The following is a 24,865-nucleotide window of genomic DNA, read 5'->3' as shown; positions in this document are numbered from 1 at the left end:
ATCAGCAAGTCAAATGGCTTCAGAAACATTTGATCTAGGGATTTATACCTCTTCTGCATTATCAACAGAATGGTTTAAAGGGAAAGGTATATGCTACTGTGGAACAGACTCCCTATCCCCATAAAGCAAAGGTCGTTCCTGTCCATATTCAAGTGCAACTCAGGTCTATGGAACAGAAACAGAAAATTTACCCCAGGATTGCCCCCTTTACTACTAATGGGAAAAGGCAACTCCTAAATGCTTAATCTCATGTATGGGTCCCCTCAAATTATCTATAGTATGATTACAGTTATTCTCATTAGGGGTAACATATAATTAATCGACCTTGGGATGGGTAAGGCCAATCTATAACCAAATGTGATAGGTTGATTGAGCAAAAAAAAGGTAAAATGTCTAGGCTTAAAATGGCCCACAAGGGCAGCTAGCCTAGTACTTATCTATGAAACTATGATGCCTTGTCTTTGCTACTACAAGTCCTCTCTTTATTGGCCAATCAGTATTCCTTCTTAGCCTGGTCCGTCTTTCCTGTCTCCCTTTTTTTCCTGCAATTCTTCTTTCTTTTGATGACCTACTGGACTACTCCATCCTACCATCAGCTTTCCTTACGTACCTTTTTTCATATGTGGCTCAGCCGCATATCTGTTCTGTAGCCTCACACATGTTGTTTTGAAGTGCTGCCATTCCCGTTCCACTCTACCTATGTCCTTTTCTTCCTGAAGTGATAGAGTCATGAATAATTCTTTGAACTCTTGTGCTTTCTCTCCAGTCTACTTCTTCAATGGTTTATGCTGTGGGCTGACTGTTTCACTGGGGATGACTTTGCTATCACTGATTCTACCCCAGTGCCCTTCCTTACTAGGAGGAAGTTGATCTGACTTGCATGTTGGCCACTTTTGTATCTGATCTTATTGTTGTCTCTCTTGCTAAACCATGTGCTGACCACCATCAAACCATTTGCCAGATAGAGATCTAGAACAGTCTGACCTTTATTCCTGCAGCCCCACCAAAGTGAACCCAGTCAGTCCTCATTTCCTGTTCTGTCTGTCCTGATATGTGCATTTAGGTCAGCCACCCATTATCAACACTGATTCATGTTGCCCTGCTTTATGTAGTAGATCCTATAAATGCTGTCTGAATGCCCTCCTTTCTTCACTATCGCAACCTTTCTGGAGCATAGGCTGAGATTATGAATAGCGCCCAATCCTTACAATGGAGTCTGATTGCCATGTGTCTGTCACCACTTCTGATGATATCCCCCAGTTTTCTGAAGCTTGGCCCTTCCCATAAATCTCACACCATTTCTAGTCTGTCCTCCTCCTTCTGAGTATAGACTCTGTATCTGAAGCCAAGTGCCTTTGTTGCACTACATATGTTGATAATGGGTGATTGAATGCACGTATCGGAAAAAAACAGAACAGAATATGACAAGTGCCTGGGTCCACAAGGGTGGGGCAAAAAGAATAAAGAAGGGGATGCTATTCTAGACTTCTGTCTGGCAAATGGCTTGATAATAGCTAACACATGGTTCAGAAAGAGCGACAGTCACAAGATCACATACAAAAGTGGCCAACATGAAGCTCACGTACACTTCCTCCTAGTAAGGAAAGAGCACTGGCATAGAATCAGTGACTGTAAAGTCATCCCCAGTGAAACAGTTGGTCCACAGCATAAACCACGAGTTGCCACAATCATCTGCAAGCAATGGTCAGAGAAGGCTCTAAGGTCAACAGAGGCCAGGCTGAAGACCTGGAAGTTGACTGAAGAGAAAGTATAACAGTTCAAGGAATTAATCAGTGCTCTAGCACCCCAAGAAGAGGAGGAGAAAATAGGTGGAGTTGAAGAAGAAGAATGGCAGCTCCTCAAAAGAGCATGTGTGAGGACTACAGAACAGATATGTGGCCAAGCCAAGTATGGAAATAAGGTATATAAAGTATGTAAGGAAAGTTGATAGTGGAATGCAGAAGTCCAGGAAGTCATCAAAAGAAAGAAGGAGAGCAGGAAAAAGTGGCCACCAGAAAAGAAGGAGCAGGGAAGGAAGGAATACTGGTTGGCTAACAAAGAAGCTGAGAAAGGTGTTGCAATAGCAAAGAACGGCATCAGATGCACTGTACAGGTTCTGGAAAGGTGACTCTGTATTTGGCACAAAGATATGATATCAGGTTGCAAGGCAAAGACAGAAAGATAAAGAAGATAGTCAGACACCCTTCCTAAAGGATGCCAGCAACAACCTGCTCACCAGTCCATGTGACAGCAAAGGAAGATGGAAGGAGTACTTCTAGCAGCTTCTGAATGAAGAAAATCACACAGAAGGTGTACTGCCCCAAACACAGCCTACAATGAGAGAAGAAGAGGAGCCTACCCTAGAAGAAGTAAGAATAGCACTAAGGAAAATGAAGTCAGGGAAAGCAGCAGGCTCAGGTGAGGTCCCAGCAGATATGATAAAGATAGTGGGTGGTGAATCCTGAGGGTACTCATAGTGTGGAGAGAAAGGTGTACCTCAGATGACTGGAAAATAAGCATACTTGTGCCAGTGTACAAGAATAAAGGGGACATCCACAACTTTGTTTGTATGCTTGTTGTTTGTTTGCTTGTTATTTCCCTGGAATGCTAATTCCACCTAAACGTGGCTTCTCAGCGCTTCTGTGGATCCCTAGTGATATCTGCATTGCTTACTGTACTTATTTCCTTGTTTCACTTGAAAGAAAGTTACTGTTTGTTGTTTTTGCATTTAATTTACCTGTAACACATTGCACTTAAGTTACCTGGCCCTTGCTCACTAAAGCAATTATATAAGTCAGCACTAAAAATTAAAAGCACTACACCCTCACTCCCCATTGGCCCTTATTTTCAATTATAAAGGAATTCCCAATATTATTCTAACATGTCCAAAGGTCAGTTGTCAATCTCCTCTCCGGTCCAGCTGGTGAATCTGGGAATCTTGAGGCAATGTTACAACTGCCTCATGTACACAGATAACCCTCTCCTCCTCCCAACAAATTCCAACACATGTGAGAGATGCAACCATATAGCCAAACTGGAGGCTAAGCTCTCTCAACTCAGTACTGGCATAATCAGTCAGGAGGAGAAGGAAACCACACTCACTACAATTCCAGTCTCACATAGATCTACCACGACAGCAAACCAAACACATAATCACACAAAAACATACTCGGAGGCTCTAAATAAAGATCTGCCTAAGCAGCAGAGACCTCCAAAGCAGACACCCAAGCAACCGCTACCCCAAAACAAAACACATGCAACACATATCTCACAAAGCCAGTGTGCTGAACAGTCACAGCCCTTAAGGCTAAACAACACATCTGATACATTTGTAATAGGTGACTCTATCGTCAGGCACACTGACGTCCCGCTCACCAGGCTGAACAAGGAGAAGGTCACGGTGAGCAGCCTGTCGGGCGCTAGGATCTGCCATATAACACAAGCACTCAGGTCACTCCAAGGCAAGTACAAATATGACTCAGTCATTGTCCATGCTGGTGTGAATGACCTGAGACGTACCTCCCTGGACTACATGAAAAGAGACATAGAGGAGCTCTCTGAGCATGTAGCCCAGGCCGGTATGACCCTGACCTTGAGTAGCATCTTACCCTCACCAAGAATGATGCCACAATATGAAGACAAGATGATCAATTTCAACAATTGGCTTAAGTATTGGTGCCATTCAAAGGGGATCCAATGCCTGTCAGCCTGGGATGATATGCTCGACAAGCCACGATGCTTCGCTAGGGACGGCTTGCATCTGTCACCCCTGGGCTTTCGGATACTGGCAAAGGCTCTTGCTACCCCCATAGTGCCTTTTTTAGGCAGGGCTCAAAAGACAAACCCACCTCCATAGGTATCACAAGGGATAAGAAACTAAGAGTAATGCTACTCAACGCCAGAAGTCTAAACCTCAAGATGCACGCACTCGAAACTCTCCTTAGCATGGAGAACATTGATATCTGTGCAGTAACAGAAACCTGGTTCAGAGCTCCCGAGAGCACCCCAGCACTACCAGGTTATACCTCATACCATGCTTTTCGGCCCCAAAACTTGGACCGAACCACAAAAGGAGGGGGAGCATCGATATTCATCAAAGATACCCACACCTCCAGGTTGGTGGCAAAGCACGAAGCATCAGAGACTATCCATGTGCAACTAACAGTGGGTAAAACTGCCTTCCAGTTTATAGCCTGCTACAGACCACCCCCCAAACCCAGAAACCCCACTCTGCCTTCCTGAGAACACTGGAAAATATGAAGGTCTCTCCAAACACCATTATATTGGGCGACTTCAACTACCCAAACATAGACTGGGAGCATTACTCTAGCTCCAACACCCTAGCCCAAAGGTTCCTAGAATTCATAAACTCAAATGCTATGGAACAACTTGTTACCACTCCCACAAGAGGGGAAAACATACTGGACCTGATCATCACCAACATGGGGACTCTGTGCTCCAGACCAGGAGCGTATCCCTCACTGGTAAGATCAGACCATAAACTGATCTCACTGGATATTCACATCCCGACCCCACCCCCTGCCCAGAAAACCACAGTGAAAAACTTCTGTAAAGCAAATTTCACACTCCTGAAAACCGAGGTGGAATCCTTCAAAGCCCCCTGGCCTGTGGAAAATATGGCCCAGACCGCAGAATCCTTTATAAATGCATTCTATGAACACCTTCCGGAATGCATGGATTATGCAATCCCAAATAAAGCCAAGACCCAATCCTCCAAAGGCAGACGTCCTGTCTGGTGGACCCCAGCCATAAACAAACTATACAATAGAAGGAGGAAGCTACTACATGATAGAGCAAAATTCCAAAAAGGGAAGGCATCACTGATCAGTAATAGCAAAAAACTAAGGGCACTCATAAAATCGTCTAAGGCCAGCTTCGAGAGAAAAATTGCACAGGACACTAAGGATAATCACAAGGCTTTCTTTAGTTATGTTAGGAACCTGGGTGGGAATTCCCAGATATGCTCAGAATTAGTCCAAAATGACAAAAAATACACCGAACCCACAGACATTGCCAACATCCTAGCTGACAGGTTCAGCGCAAACTTCTCCCCCCTCCCCACCAAAAGGGCAAATATCTATCCCAGCAGAGTGCTGCCCCCCTGACATCTCAGATGCTCAGGTAAGAGCCGCCCTCTCCAAAGCAAAAAACACAGCATCAATGGGACCAGACGGTGTCCCGGGCTGCGTCCTACATGAACTCCAAGAAGAGCTAAACCCAAACATAAAACTACTGTTCAATCTCAGCCTTACTACAGGATATGTAACCAAAGAGTGGCGTACAGCAACAGTGGTCCCTCTCCACAAAGGTGGTGCCTCAACGGACCCTGGAAACTATCGCCCCATAAGCCTGACTAGCTTGGTCTGCAAAGCTATGGAAAGGATCATCATGGACCTCATAAATAAAGATATTGGGGACCTACAGACACTGGTTCCTTCCCAGTTCGGCTTTGTTAAGGGCAGATCCTGCCTCTTAAACCTGGTCGACTTCTTTGAAACAGTCACCAAGGCCATTGACGAGGGGAAGGTGGTCCACACAGCCTACCTGGACCTCGCAAAAGCCTTCGATACAATACCCCACTCGGGCATTATAGATAAGCTCACCAGCTTAAATATAAACCCCTATGTCACTAGATGGGTTGCAAACTGGCTCAAGGACAGAACCCACATGGTTAGAAATGCTGGAGCCATGTCAGACTCCAAACCAGTTACAAGTGGCGTCCCACAGGGCTCAGTCCTGGGACCTCTCTTGCTCGGTATATATTTCTCGGAGGTACAGGCCAACACGGAAGGACTGTGGCTGACCAAGTTCGCAGATGACTGCAAACTGGGCGCCATAATCGACTCTCCAGCCAACACAAGCATCCTCCAAAAGTGCCTCATAGAAACAGACAACTGGTGCTAGAGCCATGGCCTCAAGCTAAACGCCAAAAAGTGTATAGTCATCCCCTTTGGCAAAAACAAAGTGCCCACAAATTACCACATAGGTGGTAATCCATTAAGTACAGAAGAAGTAATTAGGGACCTGGAGACCCAAGATAGTAATCTCTCATTTGACAACCACGTGGCCAAAGTGGTTAGAAAAACATTTTATATAGCCCACCTAATCATGAAGGGATTCACATCTAGATTAGGGGAGGTCATCGTGCCTCTTTACTCATCCCTCATCAGGCCCATAATCGAGTACAATGCCCCTTTTGGGATGTACCTTACCAAACACCTGCAGCAACTGGAAAGACCCCAAAAGTACCTCACCAAGAGGATCAAAGGGCTCAAACAGATGCCATATGCTGCCCGGTTAAAGAAACTCCAGCTCTACTCAGTGGCATACCGCCTGCTCAGAGGCGACCTGTGCCTGACGTATAAAGCCATGTCCAAACTGGAATTAAGAGACATGCTGCACCTCAAAAAATCCAAATCCCATCGAGCTACACGCTCGAGAGACTTGAACCTCAGCACTGAAATAAATAGGACATGCTGGAGGGATAGATTTATAACCCAGAGGCTCCCTTCACTCTGGAATAAAATCCCAGTCCAGGTTAGGCAGAGTCCCTCATTGACTCTCTTCAAGAGGAATCTTGATGAGTGGATGGGAGATCGTAGGTTTACCCTGGGTATCACTTCTGTGTCACTGTTAGACAGAGGCACAGTATACTAACCTCGAAAAAGGGCATAGCAAAATTAATTTAAAATGGGTGGCGAAAGCCAAACATACTCTGGCTAGGCTTATAAATGCCCTAGGGCAGATAGCCTAGTATGAACCTATGAACTGTGGACAGTACAGTGGTATCAGACTCCTGTCACACTGCATGAAAGATATGGAGAGGGTGATTGATAAATGGATACTCAGAGTAGTAGAAAGTAAGATGAGACATGAGCAGTTTGGATTTAGGTCAGGATGCAGCACAACTGACCTGATGTTTGCAGTGAGACAGATAGGTGAGATGAAGCTAGAGATGAGGAAAGATTCCACCTAGGTAATCCTAGACTTGCAGAAAGCATATGACAAGGTCCCAAGAAAGCTGACTTGGGCAGTACTGCGGTGCTTCGAAGTCCCAGAAACATTGGTTGAATTAGTGCAGGCTATGTACAAGGACCCAATGACTCAAGTACAAATAGTGTTTGGTTTCACAGAGGGTTTTCCAGTGGAAGTGGGTGTGCACCAGGATTCTAGCTCTGAGACCATTGCTGTTCATACTGGTGGACTACATTAACAGACAGAAAAAACGTAAAATACAGCAATAAAAAACAATGAAAAAAAAATACAAACTGCTGAAACAAACACCGGACCATGGAAATGCCTCAATAAAATACCAAATTGCAGTAAACAGGTAATTTATTAGCACAAAAGATTAGCGCTTTCATCTCTTCACCATGAAATTTCTTCATGGTGAAGAGACAAAAGCGCTAATCTTTTGTGTTAATAAATTTGTGGTTCTACTTGGAAGAATAATTTTATGGCTTGCAGTATTTCTATTACCTGTTTACTGTAATTTCGTGTTTATCGATACATTAACAGACAGGTTGGAGGACAAAGATCAACAAAGCTGCTGTATGCAGACGATGTGGCACTTCAGGCAGAATGAGCAAGAACTTCATCAAGGGATAGGGGAATGGAATACAAAACTGAAGGCACATGAGATGAAACTAAATACAGAGAAGACAATGGTAATGGCAGCAAACTGGGAATATCAGAAGAAGCTTAGAAGTGAGATAGAAGGGAAGATAGTGCAACAGGTTAACAGCTTCAAGTGTCTGGGAAGGGTAGTTGAGGAGAAGAGAAGTTTGAATGAAGAGGTCAAAGCTAGAATCAGAGGGCTGCAGCCAACTCCCATAGAGTTTCAGGTGTAGTACATGATAGAAGAATGTCAAAGATGCTAAAAAGTAAGCTCTACAAAACAGTGGCGTGACCAGTACTACTGTATGGTACAGAAACCTGGGCAGTAAAGGCAGAGCAGATAAGAAAACTAGAGGTAATGGAAATGAATTGCCTGAGAAGGGTGGTAGGATGCACACTGTGGGACAGACAAAAGAAATGAGGACATAACAGCAGAAGCCAAAGTAGTTCCAATTACAGAAAAGATCAAACAGAACAGATTACAGTGGTTCTGGCACACGTGCAGAAAAGCAGAAAACAATCTGGTGAAGAAGATGTGGGACAGACAGGAAGAAGGTAAGAGGAAATGAGGGCATCCACCAAAGAGTTGGATGGATTGTGTGAAGATCTGCGACAGTCAGGCATAACTGTCAAAGAAGACAGGAGTGTGGCATTGAATCGAGAGAGATGGTGACAGTTAACATGACTCCCCGATCCCATGTAGAAAATGGGAAAAAGGGGGTTGATGATGATGGTGAATTAACAGGGTGTGTGGGGATGCAGAGGGAACTTTCTGCCCTGCAAAAGCAGTGTTTTTTGTTTTGCATATTCCAAGAATATTGCCTTAGAGCATGCACGTTTCACTGTTGGTATTTTGGTTTCAATCAGTTTGTCAGTAATCAGTGCTGCAATGTTTTACATTATCACTTATCTTACATATCCCCATCTACACTGTTTGTAGTTCTGAGTGAACTGCAAGTCTAGAGAAAAAGGAAAAAAAAAAAAGAAAACACATGAGAACAGCAAATGCTGACATTTGCTGAGACTTGCAACTGTGAGTCCTTGGAACAATGAAAAAATACATGTGAACAGCAACTGTTGACAGTTGCTTTTGTCCTTTAAGTTGTTTTTCTTTTTCTTTTTTTTTTTTGCAGTGGACATGACCCTCTGCACCTCAATGAGAGGAGCAAAACCCTGAACACCCTGAACTTATAAATACCAACTCCAAGACTACTATACCTCTGAGGAAAAGGAAATAATCTGACAGACACAGCAACCAAAGGCTTAGTATATGTATGTCAATATTTTCATACATTCAATCTTCCTGTTCTTGGACTCGCACTGAGTCTCAGAATTACAAATGGTTACCATACTGTTCTGCTGTTTTCTGTCTTTTACCTTCCCAGCTGTCTTTAAATGATGTTACTGCCAGCGCAAACCAAGAAATAAAAACAAGCGAAAATGCTTCAAGTTTCATTGATTTCTCACCACCAATTCATTCCAGTTAAAAAATAGAAACAGTCCTTTTAAAATGAAACACAGATGTACCAATAGTGCTGTTTTTAAAAAGTAAATCCAAGTACTTTCTTGCCTCTACATCAGGGACTTTTTCAAAGACAGTTTAAAACAGTTTACTTCCCTATTTTTACATATAATCCCAGGTGGTCATGTGATCCAGAAGGCAACCCCATTTAAAGAGAAATAATGCAATCATAGCCGGCCTTAAGCATAGGCCAACTAGGCAGCTGCCTAGGGTACAGCTCTAGCAGGGCACTTTTCCAGTGCTTTTTTGGTGTAGGTAGACCAGGATGGAGGCACTGGTTGGTGTGTTGGGGGCACTGTGGAGCACTTTTGCTTAGGGCAACAGTTGACCTAAGGCCAGTCCTGAATGCAATTAATATGTCCCTCCATTTTCACCCTTATATTTTTTAGAGGAAACTGTTAGAACACCCTGTAACAATAATTCAAACCCAAATGTAATACAATGTATATAAATAAAAAATATATATGAAAATGTATAAAAAAATATGTATAATTATTTTTATATACATTTTTTAAGGATATGTATAGTTTTACAAATGAATCCTTACTGTTATCACAGTCTGTAAGAGTGTTTCATTCTTTTGAACATACAAATTGTATTTCCTCCTTTTTAGAGAGCTCCATTCATCTCGCCAAGGCTTTAAGTCTTAAAACTCACATTATTGAACAAAGTTCATTTAAACCAGACCAACTGCCAGCATTCAATGATAATTGCCACTGGAGTTCTGTTCTTTCCAATCTTAGACTCCAAGACCCCCTAATTTGTTGGTTAACCTTCTCCAACACCATAAACTTAAATATGTGGTCAGGGTACCTTTGAATATGTTTATACAGGGCATTAGTTGTTTTTTACTTCTAATATCGTATAAATCATATATCTTTTCTTTCAAGGGATGCTCGGTCTTCCCAATGTAAAAGGCTGGGCAATCTTGGCATATCGCCACATATACCACCCCTTTACTGAAACAGTCATACCTGCCCCTCATTTTTATGTTCTTCCATCTTATATCAACCTGTTGTGCTTCCTGAATATATTTACAGTAACCACACCGCCCACATTTTCTCATCATGTTGGTAGTTCGTTTTAATTCTTTAGGCCTTTCCAACAACTGTTTCATAGTTGAGTGAGGCGAGATGACTGGAGCGCTCCAAAAAGGAGGAAATACAAATTTGTATGTTCAAAAGAATGAAACACTCTTACAGATTGTGATAACAGTAAGGATTAATTTGTAAAAATACACACATCCTTAAAAATGTATATAAAAATAATGATGCATATATTTTTTTATATATTTTCATATATTTATTTTTATTTATTTTTTTTATTTATATGCATTGTATTAGATTTGGGTTTGAATTATTGTTATAGGGTGTTCTAAAAGTTTCCTCTAAGAAATATAAGGGTGGAAAGGGAGGGGCATATTAATTGCATTATTTCTCTTTAAACGGGGCTGCCTTCTGGATAATACGACCACCTGGGATTATATGTAAAAACAGGGAAGTAAACTGTTTTAAACTGCCTTTGAAAAATTCCCTGATGTAGAGGGACGAAAACGCTTGGATTTATTTTTTAAAAACAGCACTATCGGTACATGAGTGCTTCATTTTAAAAGGACTGTTTCTATTTTTTTAACTGGAATAAATTGGTGGTGAGAAATCAGCGAAACCTGAGGCATTTTCGTTTGATTTTTTCTTGGTTTGTGCTGTCTTTAAATGATCTTGCTTATTCTCTTCTACCTCATTTCCGATTCAGCTGAACATTTTAAAAGACAAAGTTCACGTAATGCACTAAATTCTATGTATCAATCTGTTACATGACATAAATAGCAAATCCCTTTTTTTTTTTTACCAACCCCTCCCTGGACATTATAAACTTGCTGTACGTCTCAGCCTAGTTTATCATTAAAATATTTACAGATAGCAAGAAACTGTAGCTCTTCATTTCATATGTCCTGTTTCATTTAGTATCTACTTTTTCTATCCATGTGTAATTTTGCATGTGGTAGCACTTGATTTTAAGTGACACTATTCTAACTACTTGCCAGACCGATGACAATGTTATTATTGCTTAGAAAAATCCTGATTTTGCCTTTTTTGGGAGGGAGTAGTTTGGGGTTTGGGATTTCATCTGATCTTGTCCTTTATACATGCCTATTTTATTGGAGATGACAACTGGTTCTACGGCAGACTCCTTGGTTATTGAACTAGTGATTCCCAGCTACAAGGATATAGAATAGTTATGTAAAATATTACTATAACCATAAAATCTGTTTGCCTCCCCTCTAGAGAAGGCTTCCATCGCCCTTGCTAAGGGGATGGGTGCCCTGGTACAAAACTGTGGAAGTTGTCTGTACAGAGGGGAGGCAAACAGATCTGTTTGTGGCATACCCTACCTGTGGACTATGTCCAGAAACACATCCCTGTGTAGCATCCATTTGTGGGATTGTGACATGGACCTGCTCAATATGTCTGCCTGAGTGTTCTGAACTGAGGGGATATAGACAGCTGCAGAATGGCTCCATGCAGGATCATCAATTTCCAGGCCAGGAATGCAAGTCTGCATAGCAAGTACGATCTTGCTTCCCCCCTGTTTGTTCACATACCAAAGAGCATTAGTGTTGTCCTTGAGCAACTTCAGGAGTCATAGGTTCATAGATTAATACTAGGCTAACTGCCCTTGCGAGCCATTTTAAGCCTAGCTAATTATCCCTTGTGAGACTCAAACCCTGCACCTTGTGTTTGTAAGGCAAACACCTTAACCATTAGGCCACCCTCCCAACCTTTGTTCAAAACATCTTGGAAGGCCCTTGTGCAAAGATGAGAACCCTCATTTCTCTGATGTTGATGTGCTTCTTCTTGAAGGAGCCTGTCCATGTGCCTTGCACCTTCAAGCTGCCCATAGCAGCTCCTGAACCCAGGTCCGATGCATCTATGTACATTTCCTGGACTGGAGTTAAGGGTTGTAAGATCATCCCAGAGCTTTGACACCTGAGTCAAAATGGCCAGGGACTACTTAGTCATATGTGTCTGGTAGCTGATGTCCCTAAATGCCAAAGAGGCAGAGGTATACACCTTCTTGTCAAATCTCAACATTTTTCTGTCATTATCAGTGGGAAAGACAGAGGTAGAGGGAAGCAGTCTGGAGGGTTTGTCTACAGAGACAGAAATGGTACCAGGATCTGCAACAGAGAATTTTATTAGAAATGTTGCCCCTTCTGGGACCTTATAAAATCTGTCAGGCCTTCTAAGAGCAGGGGTTGGGATTCAGAATTTTTAGAAGCTGCAGAAAATGCATCTAAGAAGGCTGGTAGGACTGGCGGAATGGCAGAAGGTGAAGGGGTATCCATTTGTATCCATTTGTAGGAGTTCATTGGATGGCGCAGTGGCGCAGCAGTAGCATTGACGCCTCACAGCAAGAGGTTCTCCAGTTTAATTCTCGGCCGGGGTGCCTTTTGTGGGGAGTCTGCATGTCCTCCCTGTGTTCGTGTGGTTTTACTCCCGTTTCTTCCCACATTAGAAAGACATGCATCTGGAGTATTTCTGCCCAGGGCTCCGCTGAAAATTGGTTCATTCCAAGTCGGACTTTCTCAGTTAACAAATGTTAAATAAATAAAAAATAAAATAAAATAATACCTCTTTTGGGCTTCAGACATTTCTGTGGAGTCCCATTTGAAAAACTCTCTCATCCGAGAGGTGGCTTCTCCAAAGGTAAGGTCCTCCCCAGGGAATTCTGCCTCAGCAGAGTCCTCCTCTGGGGAGGCATATCCTAGAGTGGAAGGCATTTGTGAAGCATAAGACAAAGAATCTTCTGAAGAGGAATCTGAAGAGCCTTCAGCCTCTGTTGCAAGAGGTTCTACAGTCTAAGGCCTAGGGCTGATAACAGAAGGGGCAGCTAGAGGAGAAGCAACCATGGAAGGCCTAAGGGCCATAAAGGCATTAAACCAACTCTGAGAGAAAGCATGCCAATCAGGCAAGCTCTGAGAAGGTGAAGTCACATGTTTGGTTTTCTGTTTCTTTTTTAAAGAGGAAACAGGCCTGGAGGGTGTAGGCCCTAAGGAGGGCCTAGGTTCGGAAGCCTCACTAACAGTGGAAGGACTGGTTTGGACGTCTGCAGTGAGCTGAGGCTCCTCCTCATTGCTGGCTTCCAAAATCTGCATTACTTCAATGTATGTGCTTTCAAGACCTTGGTTTTGTGGCCACCAGAAAGGTACCCGCTATACCAGAGTCAGCTGGTTCTGTACATTCCTTCAGGTGTACCTTGGCCAAAGGCGAACGTCGGGTGGAAGAGGTACAGCAGGAGGCTCAGGCCTGGTAACTTTGACCTTCTTTTTTGGTGGCTTGACAGTATGGCCTGACAGCCCTTCCATTGCAAAAGCGAGATGTTTGAGGTGTTGGTTCTCTAGATAGATATTAAGGGCATGCAGATGGCTGCGAAGAGTGTTTGGACAAAGGCCTGACAAATCATGCAGGATGTATGGGTCATATTTGGCTATTAGGCAGAACAGACACAGGTCATGGGCATCATTAAGTGGTATCTGATGTCCACACCTACACTTTCCTTTTCTGGATGACATGAACCTGGATAGGCTTGCAGTGACCAAAAAAAAAAAGAACAAGAAAAAGGCCCCAGTCGCAGGATCTAATGGCATAGATGGTAGGATGAGCTGATGTTCAAATGGCGGCAGAAAAGTTCTGAGAAAGGTACATGCAGACATCACTTTTATGGCCCATGCACACTACGGCCAGTGTCAGATGTCCCATGTACCTTTCAGTGACTAAAGCTTTTTTATACTGACTGGATGTTTGGGTCACTAGATGGAGTCTAAGCCAAAGGTTATGAATACTGCAAGATGAGAATAGAAGGACATTCTTTATTCTGTGTCCTGTCACTTCAAACATACTGGTGTTGGGGCACCTGGCCTTGGAGGGATATGAGTCAGTAGCACACAACAGCTTGCCATTTACTTGGTGAGGGGGCATTGGCAGAGTTCTACTAAAACAGCCTACCTGGAGAAGGCCAAGGAACACCGAAGTCAAACTAGAGGCATATGATGTATGAGCCTGACAAAGTATACAAATGCTTGAGCTGGGGGATGCTGCTGTGCAAAAGCATGCACTCACAGAGTTCCAGCATATCAGGCTTTGCATCGTGCTTTCTGGGAAAGATATGGAGTGTCAGGAGCTTTTGGGAAATTACATTTCTTAAATTTAACTTGATTACGGTTAGCACTCTTAGCACTTGCCTCCCTCTTATCATATCCTTGGATGCTAAGATTCGCAGAGGAGTAGGGGGTCAAAGAATTAATAAAAGACAGTTATTTCTACATAACCTAACAATCTGTCTTCAAATCCAAAGTTTGCATACAATTAATTAATAAAATGTTGGGAGAAAATTAAATGTTTTACTTACTCTCCCTTACTGTGACCTCTGATTATGTCTTAACTGCCCTGTGTTCCTTAGGATCACCTCTTCACCTGCTTTTGAGTAATGGGATGAAATTTCCCATCTTAAAAACTCTATCATTCCTTTGTTGAAGAGGTAATACAATAAATTTAAGAGTAGCCGTTACATCCATAAGCATGGAGGGCAGTAATCTGCTCCCATGATGTTAACTTGTTTCAATATTTTTAACTATGAAATTCCACTTTAGCTAAAATGCAACCGACAACCAATCTTTCTCTTTCCCAAATTGTTTTGATTATTTGCCTTGTTGATTTCTTATTCTTCACTTTAACTGGCCATATCTGAAAACAGTCCGCTCTCTTTCTCCCTGTGCTTAATGTACTTATCTAATTACTAGGCAGAAAAGGAGTTCTGAAAATTAATCTGTCCGAAGTCTGTTTTTATCAAACAAAGAAAAAAAAATTGTAAAAGGACCAGTCAAACAGTGAAAGCAAGTCAATTCAATGTATTTTTTTTCATGGAGGCAAGCCCAGCAGCACCCCTCACATGGACGACTGCATCCAACTATACCTCTGCAAATTTAAATATGCCAACTCTAATACTGCACAATACTGGAGAAAAGGAAAATTCCCTTGTCTCTGGTATTCACCAGTCTAGCAGAAATACTACCTTTTCATTCTTTCTTTCCTAGTTGTATTTCAATATAAAATTTTAATTCAAACAAAATGCATTTGAAAATGATGCACTTCGATCAAGTATGGGTGATCTGAACAAAAAACATATTTGGCCTAGAGGGATAAAGCTATGATTATAATCAGATGGGCCTGTTCAAAGTGAAGCATGAGAGCTGTTGGAAATGTTGAGGAGTGAAAGGTTCACATAGGCTTGCCCTTCCAGGAGTGAGTAGAGCATGGATAGCTGACACTTAGATGAGTGTAACTCTATGGCCACAGGTGTATGGGCATGTGGTGTGCCACAGTGGTAAGGGGTGGCATGTGTAGTCGCACCCATGCATCCCTACAAGCAGCCTCTGCTGAAGTCATAAACCACAATCTGGGAGGAAGTTAGGTGGTGAGGGACTCAGTGCCATTACAGACAGCTCATCCCAATTGCACAAATGTCTCCTCATGTATGTACAAATGGGTTGATATGGCTGTTGCCCCAAGCAAGGAATTAATTAATGAGCCATAGGGTGCTTGCCTTGTTTGCCTAACGGGCTTGTTTCTTGCTTCTCAAGGAGGATTGACTGGGTCAACTGGGTGCAGGAAGGGCAACCATTGAGATGATCCTGTAGACTATAAAAAAAAAAAGTCATATAAAAAGAGGCAGCTTGGCTACCTGCTGAGAAATGATACTATATACATGCAGATCACAGATTCAGGACAGGTAAACATTAAGAAGGATATAAAGGGCATAATTGTATGGCATAAGTAAAGTTTCATTTAGACTGAATATGTTTTTACCTCAGCTCCGAATGCACTTTCTCTCAGCAATATACCTTAGCTTATAGGGATTCTACTGCAGATACTGAGTATACACCCCACCTCTCCCTCCAAAGACAACAGGCATAAACCTCATCATTGCTCTCCACCCCATGCCAGCTCCAACAGTTGCCCAATAGGCTATTCAAACTTGGGACGCCTGCATCATAGTCAGGGCTTTATCCTTCTATGCTGAAGAAGCTAGTAGGCATCACCAAATATATATTTTGTCTGCAAACCATGAACAAGCCTACCAGGATATGATCTAACTGCCTGCTGTGTAGTCATCCATCTAATAATGCTGGACAGACAGGGTAGTCAGAGTGTGGAGCTTGTCTGCAGTTTGTATACATATCATAGATTGTTGATAAGTAAATGCTAACCTGGGCAAACTGTGCATGGACAAGGAATTATGGGCTCTGATATAGTGATCTGCTGCAAGTCATGCTCTTCTACTGCAGGAACTACTAATTTGTAGTGCTACAAATGTGATGCTCTAGTAAAAGAAAACAGTGAAAAGAGTTCCAGGACAGACTATGAAGAATCTATGACAAACTAGGGGTTATGAGCAAACAACGACAACAGTTCATCCATCCATCCATCCATCCATCCTAAAGGTGATCACTAGTTATATCCTGCTCTTGCTGCTAGGTGAGACCAGCTGTTTGTATACGAGGGATTATATGTTGCTTCAGACTGTTAATTCCAAACAAGAAAATTCAAAATAAAATAAAGTACCAATGCATTTATCCATGCCTGCATATGTACCACTGTGCTATAATCAAGTGGACTCTAAAATATTACCTAATTTGCTTTCCCAGCTAAGTGTCTAAAGCAGGACAAGGAATCTAACATATATGGTTAAGGGACAGTGGACTGAATGGCATATTAAACAATTTGTTTAAAATAAAAATGTGTGCTATAAGTTATTTCCCTGGAGAAAGGGGGCGGGCACTAAATCTCCCACACAGAGTGGCTGTGACCCCTGTTCTTGGCTTCTTAACTGTAACATCATGGACTCTCAGAATAAGGGGAATGTTGTATGAAACAATTTGGTGGTGGTAGCTGTATAATATGCTGTCCCTACACTAGATACCCTATTCCCAGGACAGGCTGTAGCTACAAGGATCTCCTACATGTAGAAGTGTGTTTAATTGTTTGTGTCACTGTAGGCATGCTTATGCAATGTTCAGTCAGAAGCAAGTAAATGGTAACAGCAGCCTTAATTATCTTGAAGCATATCTAGGGTGCTGCGAAGGGGACTGCTGCCCTGGACACAGTGTTAATGGGAGTGATCTTCAGATGCAGATTGGTCTTCATTGCAAAGCAGGCATTCAGAAATGAATGTCAGTACTGCATTTGTGATCAAGCGCTTCTTTAGTGCTCTGTGTGTGACATAAACTGTATCAGCTATTTGCTACTAATGCAGTAAGTCCCATCCCAGAACTGAAGCACTTTAGCTCTACATGTGTGTAGTATAGCAACTGCTTGCTACAAATGCAGCAAGTCATTGCAACAGTTTAAAAGGAAGGAAGACTTTTTTTGTTCCTCAAGGCTGCGCTAGATCAGGGAAAGGTATCAGGCATTAGAATAGCTAACTACACCACTGCCCTCTTAAATCTATGTGTGTATCTGTGTGTGTGTGTGTGTGTGTGTGTGTGTGTGTGTGTGTGTGTGTGTGTGTGTGTGTCTATATGTATGTACACACACACATATATATAAAAGATAAACCTGATTGACTTCTTTGAGCCAGTCACCAAAGCCATAGATGAGGGTAAGGTGTTTCACACAGCTTATCTAGATCTCGCCAAGGCTTTCGATACCATCCCCCACTCTGGAATTATAGATAAGCTCACTAAACTAGGTATAAATCCCTATGTCACAAGATGGGTTGCCAACTGGCTCATGGACAGAACCCACACTGTGAAAGTGGCAGACTCCAAATCCGACTTCAGACCAGTGACAAGTGGAGTACCACAGGGTTCAGTCCTGGGTCCTCTCCTGTTTGGTATCTACTTCTCTGTAGTACAGGGTAACAAAGAAGGTCTTTGGCTAATAAAGTTCACACATGACTGCACACTAGGAGCCATAATCAAAACTCCTAACAATGTGGACATACTACAAAAGGACCTCACTGAGACAGATGCCTGGTGTCAAAGCCATGGCATGAAGCTCAATGCCAAAAAGTGTATTGTCATCCCCTTTGGTAAAAACTCTGTACCCATGAACTACCACATAGCTGGTAGTCTACTTAACGCCGAAAATGTGATGAGACCTTGGGACACAGGTGGACAGTAGTCTCTCCTTTGATAATCACATCGCCACAGTGGTCAGGAAATCCTTCTACGTGGCTCACCTCATCAGAAAAGGTTTCTCATCCAGAAAAAAAGAGGTCATTGTTCCCCTCTACTCATCACTCATTAGACCCATTATAGAATACAACGCCCCTTTTGGTATGTACATCACAAGACATCTACAACAACTGGAAAGGCCACAGAAATACCTCACAAAGAGGATTACTGGCATCAAACAGATGCCTTATGTAGACTGTCTCAAAAAACTCCAGCTTTACTCCGTCGCATATCGCCTACTCAGAGGCGATCTCTGCCTAACATATAAAGCTATGTCAAACCCAGAGTTGTTGGACATGCTCCACTTAAAGAAATCCCAATCCCTCCGGGCTACACATTCTAGGGACCTAAACCCTGTCACCACAATAAACAGAACATGCTGGAGGGATAGATTCCTATCCAAGAGACTTCCCATACTCTGGAACAGACTACCTATCTATGTCAAACAGAGCTCCTCATTAGCACTCCAAGAAAAATCTTGATGATTGGATGGGAAATAGGAAATTCACCCCAGGGATCACTTCTGTGGTTCTGCTCGACAGGGGCACAGGAAAATAATTTTCTTTGGAGGTGAAAGCCAAGGTACATGTTTGGCTAGGCTTATATAGGCCCTAGGGCCAATAGCCTAGTACCTACCTACCTACATATATATATATATATATATATATATATATATATATATATATATATACATACATACACACACACACACACACACACACACACACACACACACACACACACTCTAGAGTGTAGTCCTCAGACCATATTCAGCTATAACTCTAGGCCAGAGAGGCAGTTACATATTTCAATGCACAGCTATGATTCTGAGATAACAGTATATACAGTGAATATACCAAGAAATATTTGACATAAATGGAGTACTAAATGCAGAAAGCAGAGACAGTTACAATTCAATGCTGCTGTACAGTGCACAGAGTGAAACAAACACTTTACAAAAACAAGAAATATTTGAAAATAGAGGAATGACAGTATGGAATCTTACTAGCAATTATCATGCAGTCTTGACCTATCTTTAGCAACTATCATGGGTTCCATATCTTTGTTCATTTGTTCATTTCATCATTGGCTAATATTAGTGTTAAAATCAGTCGGTGGTGAGACAGACTGAATTACTCTGCAGCTGAACTGAGGAACATCGACTATAGCATAATTTATGAAATTTCACTTTCTTCACTGTTGTGCAGCTGTGGAGTTAGTATGTAAAGGTCCCAGGGGTGTGGAGGCAGAGGCCTAAACTTGGGGGTAAGGACCCTCACTTAAAAAATGTCTTGTAATGATTTGTGTTGTGGAGGTGAATTCTTTTTAGGCAAGCAGCTGTTGCATTTATTTCACTTGTCGATAAAAAGGTGGAAGTAGTGTAAGAGACACTAAGTTGCATATTAGTACTGTTGTTTTCTACTGTTTTAGAAAGACAGTCTAAGATCTCTCTCTCTCCCATTTATGCACCATGTGGTACATTGGGCAATGAGCACCTTTCAGCACTTGTTGTTTCTGTAACACTTATGGTGTTTATGGACTCATGTTGCTACTCCATGCCCAACCCTCCTTGGAGGGTGCACCACACACATTCACATGCAAACACTGATGCCTAGGGCCAATTTAGAGTGTTCAATCCACCTACTTACTGCATGTCTTTGGACTATGGGAGGAAACCAGAGCACCTGGAGGAAACCCAGACGAACACAGGGAGAACAAGCAGACTCCACATGGAAAGCACCCTAGCCGAGAATCAAACCAGAGAACCTCTTGCTGTGAGGTGACAACGCTAACTGCTATACCACTGGGGCTCTCTAACGTCTAAGATATGTGGATTAAAAAAATGGAAAACATGTTAATTTAAGACTTTCTCTGTCTCATGCATGGAGTTCGCACAAAAAAATGGGTATTAAATATCTCTTTGGGAGAGGCATGTTAGTGGTGCAGCATGAATGCTATATTCTCTTTTGTACGGAAGTGTTTTTTTTTAGCTTATTGTGTGACTGTAAATGTAATATTAATGTTTACATTTGCAAACGCTGTTTTCTGATGTTTTGTATTTTCAGTGTAACTTAGATTAAATTCTTCGATATACTGTGTCTTGATCAATTTCATTTAATTCAGTGGTAATATACTGATAACATTTCTTTCAGTCAGAACTGTAGTCGGGGTAAAGAAAACTCATATGACATTCTTAGTTTACTTGCCCTGTTCTAAACTACTTGGTCAGATTTCTTCTTACCAGTTAGGATGTGATCCTCCTTGGAGCAGCCGATGTCTGCCTCAACAGCATCCTCAGCTGAAGCTGTAGAGTTAGTGTGACAGTCTGCTTTTGGCCAGATGCAGCACCTTGCAACTGCATATACACCTTGTCCACCGAATGCATTGTGAGCAGTGCACATCTTCTTTCCACCATGATGCTGAAACACAAGTCCAAATAAAAATAAAGACCTAAAATACTGTAAACAAACCCATCAGTAAGCTGACAACATACTGCAATGTTTGCCTTTACATGAGCAGATGCATAGTTATTCTGGGTTGAGTAATTCTTTTTAAAGAGAAGAGGAATTACATGCCTTCAAACAAGCATACAAGGCGCATATATATATATATATATATATATATATATATATATATATATATATATATATATATATATATATATATATATATATATAAAATCCTTAGTGTCCTTTTCAGCTGCTCTAATGTTAGTTGGGTTAATCTAGTTATTTCAGTAATTTTTGTAATTAACATAAATTTCAAGGTGCAAAAATATGTATACACATACTCTGTAGGGCAATGAGATTTTGACTTTGAAATATTGTAGTACTGGTAACCTGCTTTTTAAACACAGGTTGCAGGAATTGGAAGCAGTGAGCTTAAATGCTATTCTAAATAAAATGTCAAGGTACGTACAGAAAAATCAACCCTTCATCAGCATTTCTGTGGAAGTGCCATGGAGGCTGCATGTGTCAAACAGTACATTACCACAGTCAGTAAAGAATGAAATGTTGGGCAAGGTAGTTGTAATTAAAGGATAAACAGAAAGCAATGAAAACAAAAGAAAGCAGGATCAGTATAACACCAAGGATATTACTAGGTACCTTGTATTCTGATATCTTGTAAACAACATTGTGAATGGGACAGAAGGTTATCTGTGCCATCCAAAATGGCCTACTACAATGCAGAAAGACAAAGCCACAGGAGGACAAAAGACGTGAGTAAGAAATGAACACATCTTCACAGTAAAGTATAAAAGAGATGCATGAAATGTTCATGGGAAGAGTGTTAAAGGGTTCCCACATTTATAACAAGTTATGAGAACAAAAACATATAGAACAACTTTATGGGTAAATGTACAGAAGGTGACGTACAAATAAATGCATGTAACAAGTTATGTGTGTAGATAGATATGAGTTCATGAACTGCATCTACCTCTATATGTTCTCCTCTTCGCTTGTCGTTCTCAGAGTAACTGGAACAACTGAACATCTCTTCCTTCTCATTACAGTGAGCAGTTGCTATGGCTGTACGAGACAAACCAGATCGCTTGGACCAGACTGTTCGGCAAAACAACAGTTCTTCTGCAGAACAAATTAAAAGAAAAAAATAAAACAAAACAAAATGGATTAGTAATTTAATTAATTACTTGATTAAGTATTTAATTGCTTAAAAATAACAATAAATCCTTGTTTAATTTAATTACTTAAGATGAAAGAACAATAAATCCCTTTTTGTTTAAAGAAATAAAATACACTTTTGCATAGTTAGTAAGAAAAAGATGATATGAAGAAGTCAATTACTAACAACGTTTAAGTCCGGTGAATATGAAAGTCCAGATGAAAGATAAAAATCACAAAAGAATGGAGATGGCTCTTCCTTAATGAGTTTCTTTATCATAAATCTACCTGGCAACCATGTTCACTGCAGCAATTTTAAAGCATCAGATAAAGGTCCAAACAGAAAGTACAGTAATTCAACTTCAGAGTTCAATGAACAATAAGTATGTAGCCTGAAGATGCAAAGAAACAGCAACATGACAGCTGTGGAACCTATATTGACTTTGGACTTTTCTGGTGTGCTGCATTCCTGCTGCTTTCTGGATGCTTGAACATTTGTTTGCACACAGCTCTTGCACTTTGGGCCTGAACATATTTCTATTTTAACTAGTGATATTTTGACAGGACCTTGGCCTGTCTGGTTAAGCATATTATCCAGCTTTTTTGTATTCCAGACATCAGAATAAATGTACTCTCTTCCTTATGCTTATTAACAAGTTTTAATCTACTTGGAATGCATACCTTTTTTGTTGTTGCAGAGACCTGGATACATGTACTATCTTAGGTATAACTAACATTTATTTTTCTTTACTTTGTTTTCTGTTTGTATACATTTGTAAGTTAAGCATCCCTCCCATTACATTTTTAAAGCGCTTAGGCTTAATCACTTAAATTACTACCCCTCTACTGAAAAAAAAAAAAAACTCCCGATAAGAAACCAGGCATACTCTCTGCACAGCTAACAAGGTATCTAACTTTTCAGACCTCATTATACTTTAAGCAGCAGGTGAAAAAAATCCTTGGCTAAAATAAGTAAGCTGGAGTAACATCTCGCAAGGAATCAGAAACAAAAATCTACTTTTACTCAGGAAACTTCTTAAAAATACTTCAGAGATGATGCATTCAGATGCACTTGCTTTAATAATTCAGATTCAAACATCACCTTCACCTATACTAAGGAATTAATCATAAACAAATTTACCCCAGCGTAATCTGCAACATTTCACATTACTGGTTCGTATATTTTTGCAATTAAATAAATTAAAACAAAATATTTTAATGGAAAATAGACATACAAATAATTGTATAGCAAGCAATTGTCTGTCCTGAGCAATATAAACTTCATCTGACTCTCCATAGAATATTTAGACTGGCAAATTATACATTAACATTTACATGCATTATACATTACATGTTTTTTTGTTTTTCTTTTTAACAATTGTCATTCATTCCAACATTAGATACATTGCTCAATTCCTGCCTTCCCTTAAACCTCACTCCTCCTCCTGAACACTATTCTGCATGCATTTTTCCCCACAGATTCCATTTCTTTCTTTCTTTCTTTGTAATTTGATCCTTCCCTTTTCTAAAGATCCCACCTTTATTTCTTTTACCTCCTTGACAATATTCAGTACTCCAGTTATAGCTGATTTAAATTTTGATTTCCATTTTTTAGTATTTTTTTGCAGCCAATAAGTATTAATGTCTAGGCAATTCAGATCATGTCCCAACTCAAAAAAATCATTTCCTTAGTTACAACCATTTGATCCCCCACCATTTCTGGAAGTGAACTCTGTAGGGAACGTTTAAAATATTCCAGTTTGTCACAGTCCCCCCCACAAAAAAAAGACATGTTCCCGGTTACCTCTCTCGCTCTCTCTTCTTTCCCATCAGATCTCCAGCATTTGCTTTCTGCTAAGGAAAATTTTTATGAAGTCTGCTTGGGGTATCAAAATACCTATGCAAACACTTCAAACACACTGTTGCATACCTGGGAGCCATACAGATGTCCTCCCATTGTTCCTTTGTAAACTGCCTTTCCAGTCCCTCTTACCAATCATTTCTTTCTTTTATGGATTCTTATAGGTACCATGAAATATTTTCCTAAGCCCTACTAATTAGCCCTTTTTAACAGCAGCTTCTGTTCTAAACTCTCCTAAAAATTCTACCAGTGCTGGTCTTTCACTTAGCACTCCCCTATGCCCTTTTCTTTGCCTATACTCTGATGTTAATCTCTGGTATGGAAGGCAGTCTCTAACCTGCAAACCAAACTTCTGCTTAGCCTCATTCCACTCTATTACCTTTCCCTCTCCACATATTTGCTCCCAGTATCTTGGCTCCTTTGTCAGTTTTCTCCTGTAAATTCCTGACTACTCTTGTCTTTTTATTTTCTATACCACTATTTGCAGGCATCCCTACTGGAAAAATCTCCATTCTTCACTTCCATATTAGTTAATTCTTAGAATACTTTCTGCTACAGTATTCTGCATGTTTTTGTTATCCTCCTTAGGATCTGTATCGTAAATCCTACTCTTTCTTTATTTCTCCAACTTGCCGCATTTCATCATTATCACTTTCCACATTGATTTTTAAGTCTGCCAGTGTCATGTATGTAAGCATTAACTGTGTAGCTCTAAAATATCTCTTCAAATCAGATAATTCTAAACAACTTTGTTCTATAAGATAGAAAAGTTGTGTAAAATCTTACCATAACCACATATGTCCTTCTCTTCCATGTTGCAGCATTCTGAACATACAGTTTTTTTCCTCTTGCTACCTGAACATCCAGCCAGTATACAAAAGATTTCAGTCACTGTATGGTGTGTGGGATGTCTGACGTGGCTAACAATGTGTGGGCCATAAAAGTGAAGTCTGCACACACCAGCCCTCAGAACTGAGTGCCCCAGT

General features: G+C 41.0%; 1 protein-coding gene across 1 annotated transcript in view; it reads right to left on the bottom strand.

Annotated features, from left to right (window-relative positions):
• PCSK9 (proprotein convertase subtilisin/kexin type 9) overlaps window positions 1-24,865 on the bottom strand; it is a 243,288-nt gene that overhangs the window by 53,963 nt on the left and 164,460 nt on the right. Inside the window, exons 9-10 of the mRNA XM_044085507.1 lie at window positions 21,834-21,982; window positions 20,638-20,815 (exon numbers count right to left, since the gene is read on the bottom strand). Of these exons, the coding sequence (XP_043941442.1) occupies window positions 20,638-20,815; window positions 21,834-21,982 (327 nt within the window). The remainder of the gene's footprint in view (window positions 1-20,637; window positions 20,816-21,833; window positions 21,983-24,865) is intronic.

The sequence above is a fragment of the Protopterus annectens genome, chromosome 10.part0, assembly GCF_019279795.1.
Source record: "Protopterus annectens isolate FY-2018-M chromosome 10.part0, PAN1.0, whole genome shotgun sequence".
In the NCBI taxonomy this organism is placed as follows: domain Eukaryota; kingdom Metazoa; phylum Chordata; order Ceratodontiformes; family Protopteridae; genus Protopterus; species Protopterus annectens.
This window is presented reverse-complemented; position numbering and strand designations above follow the sequence as displayed.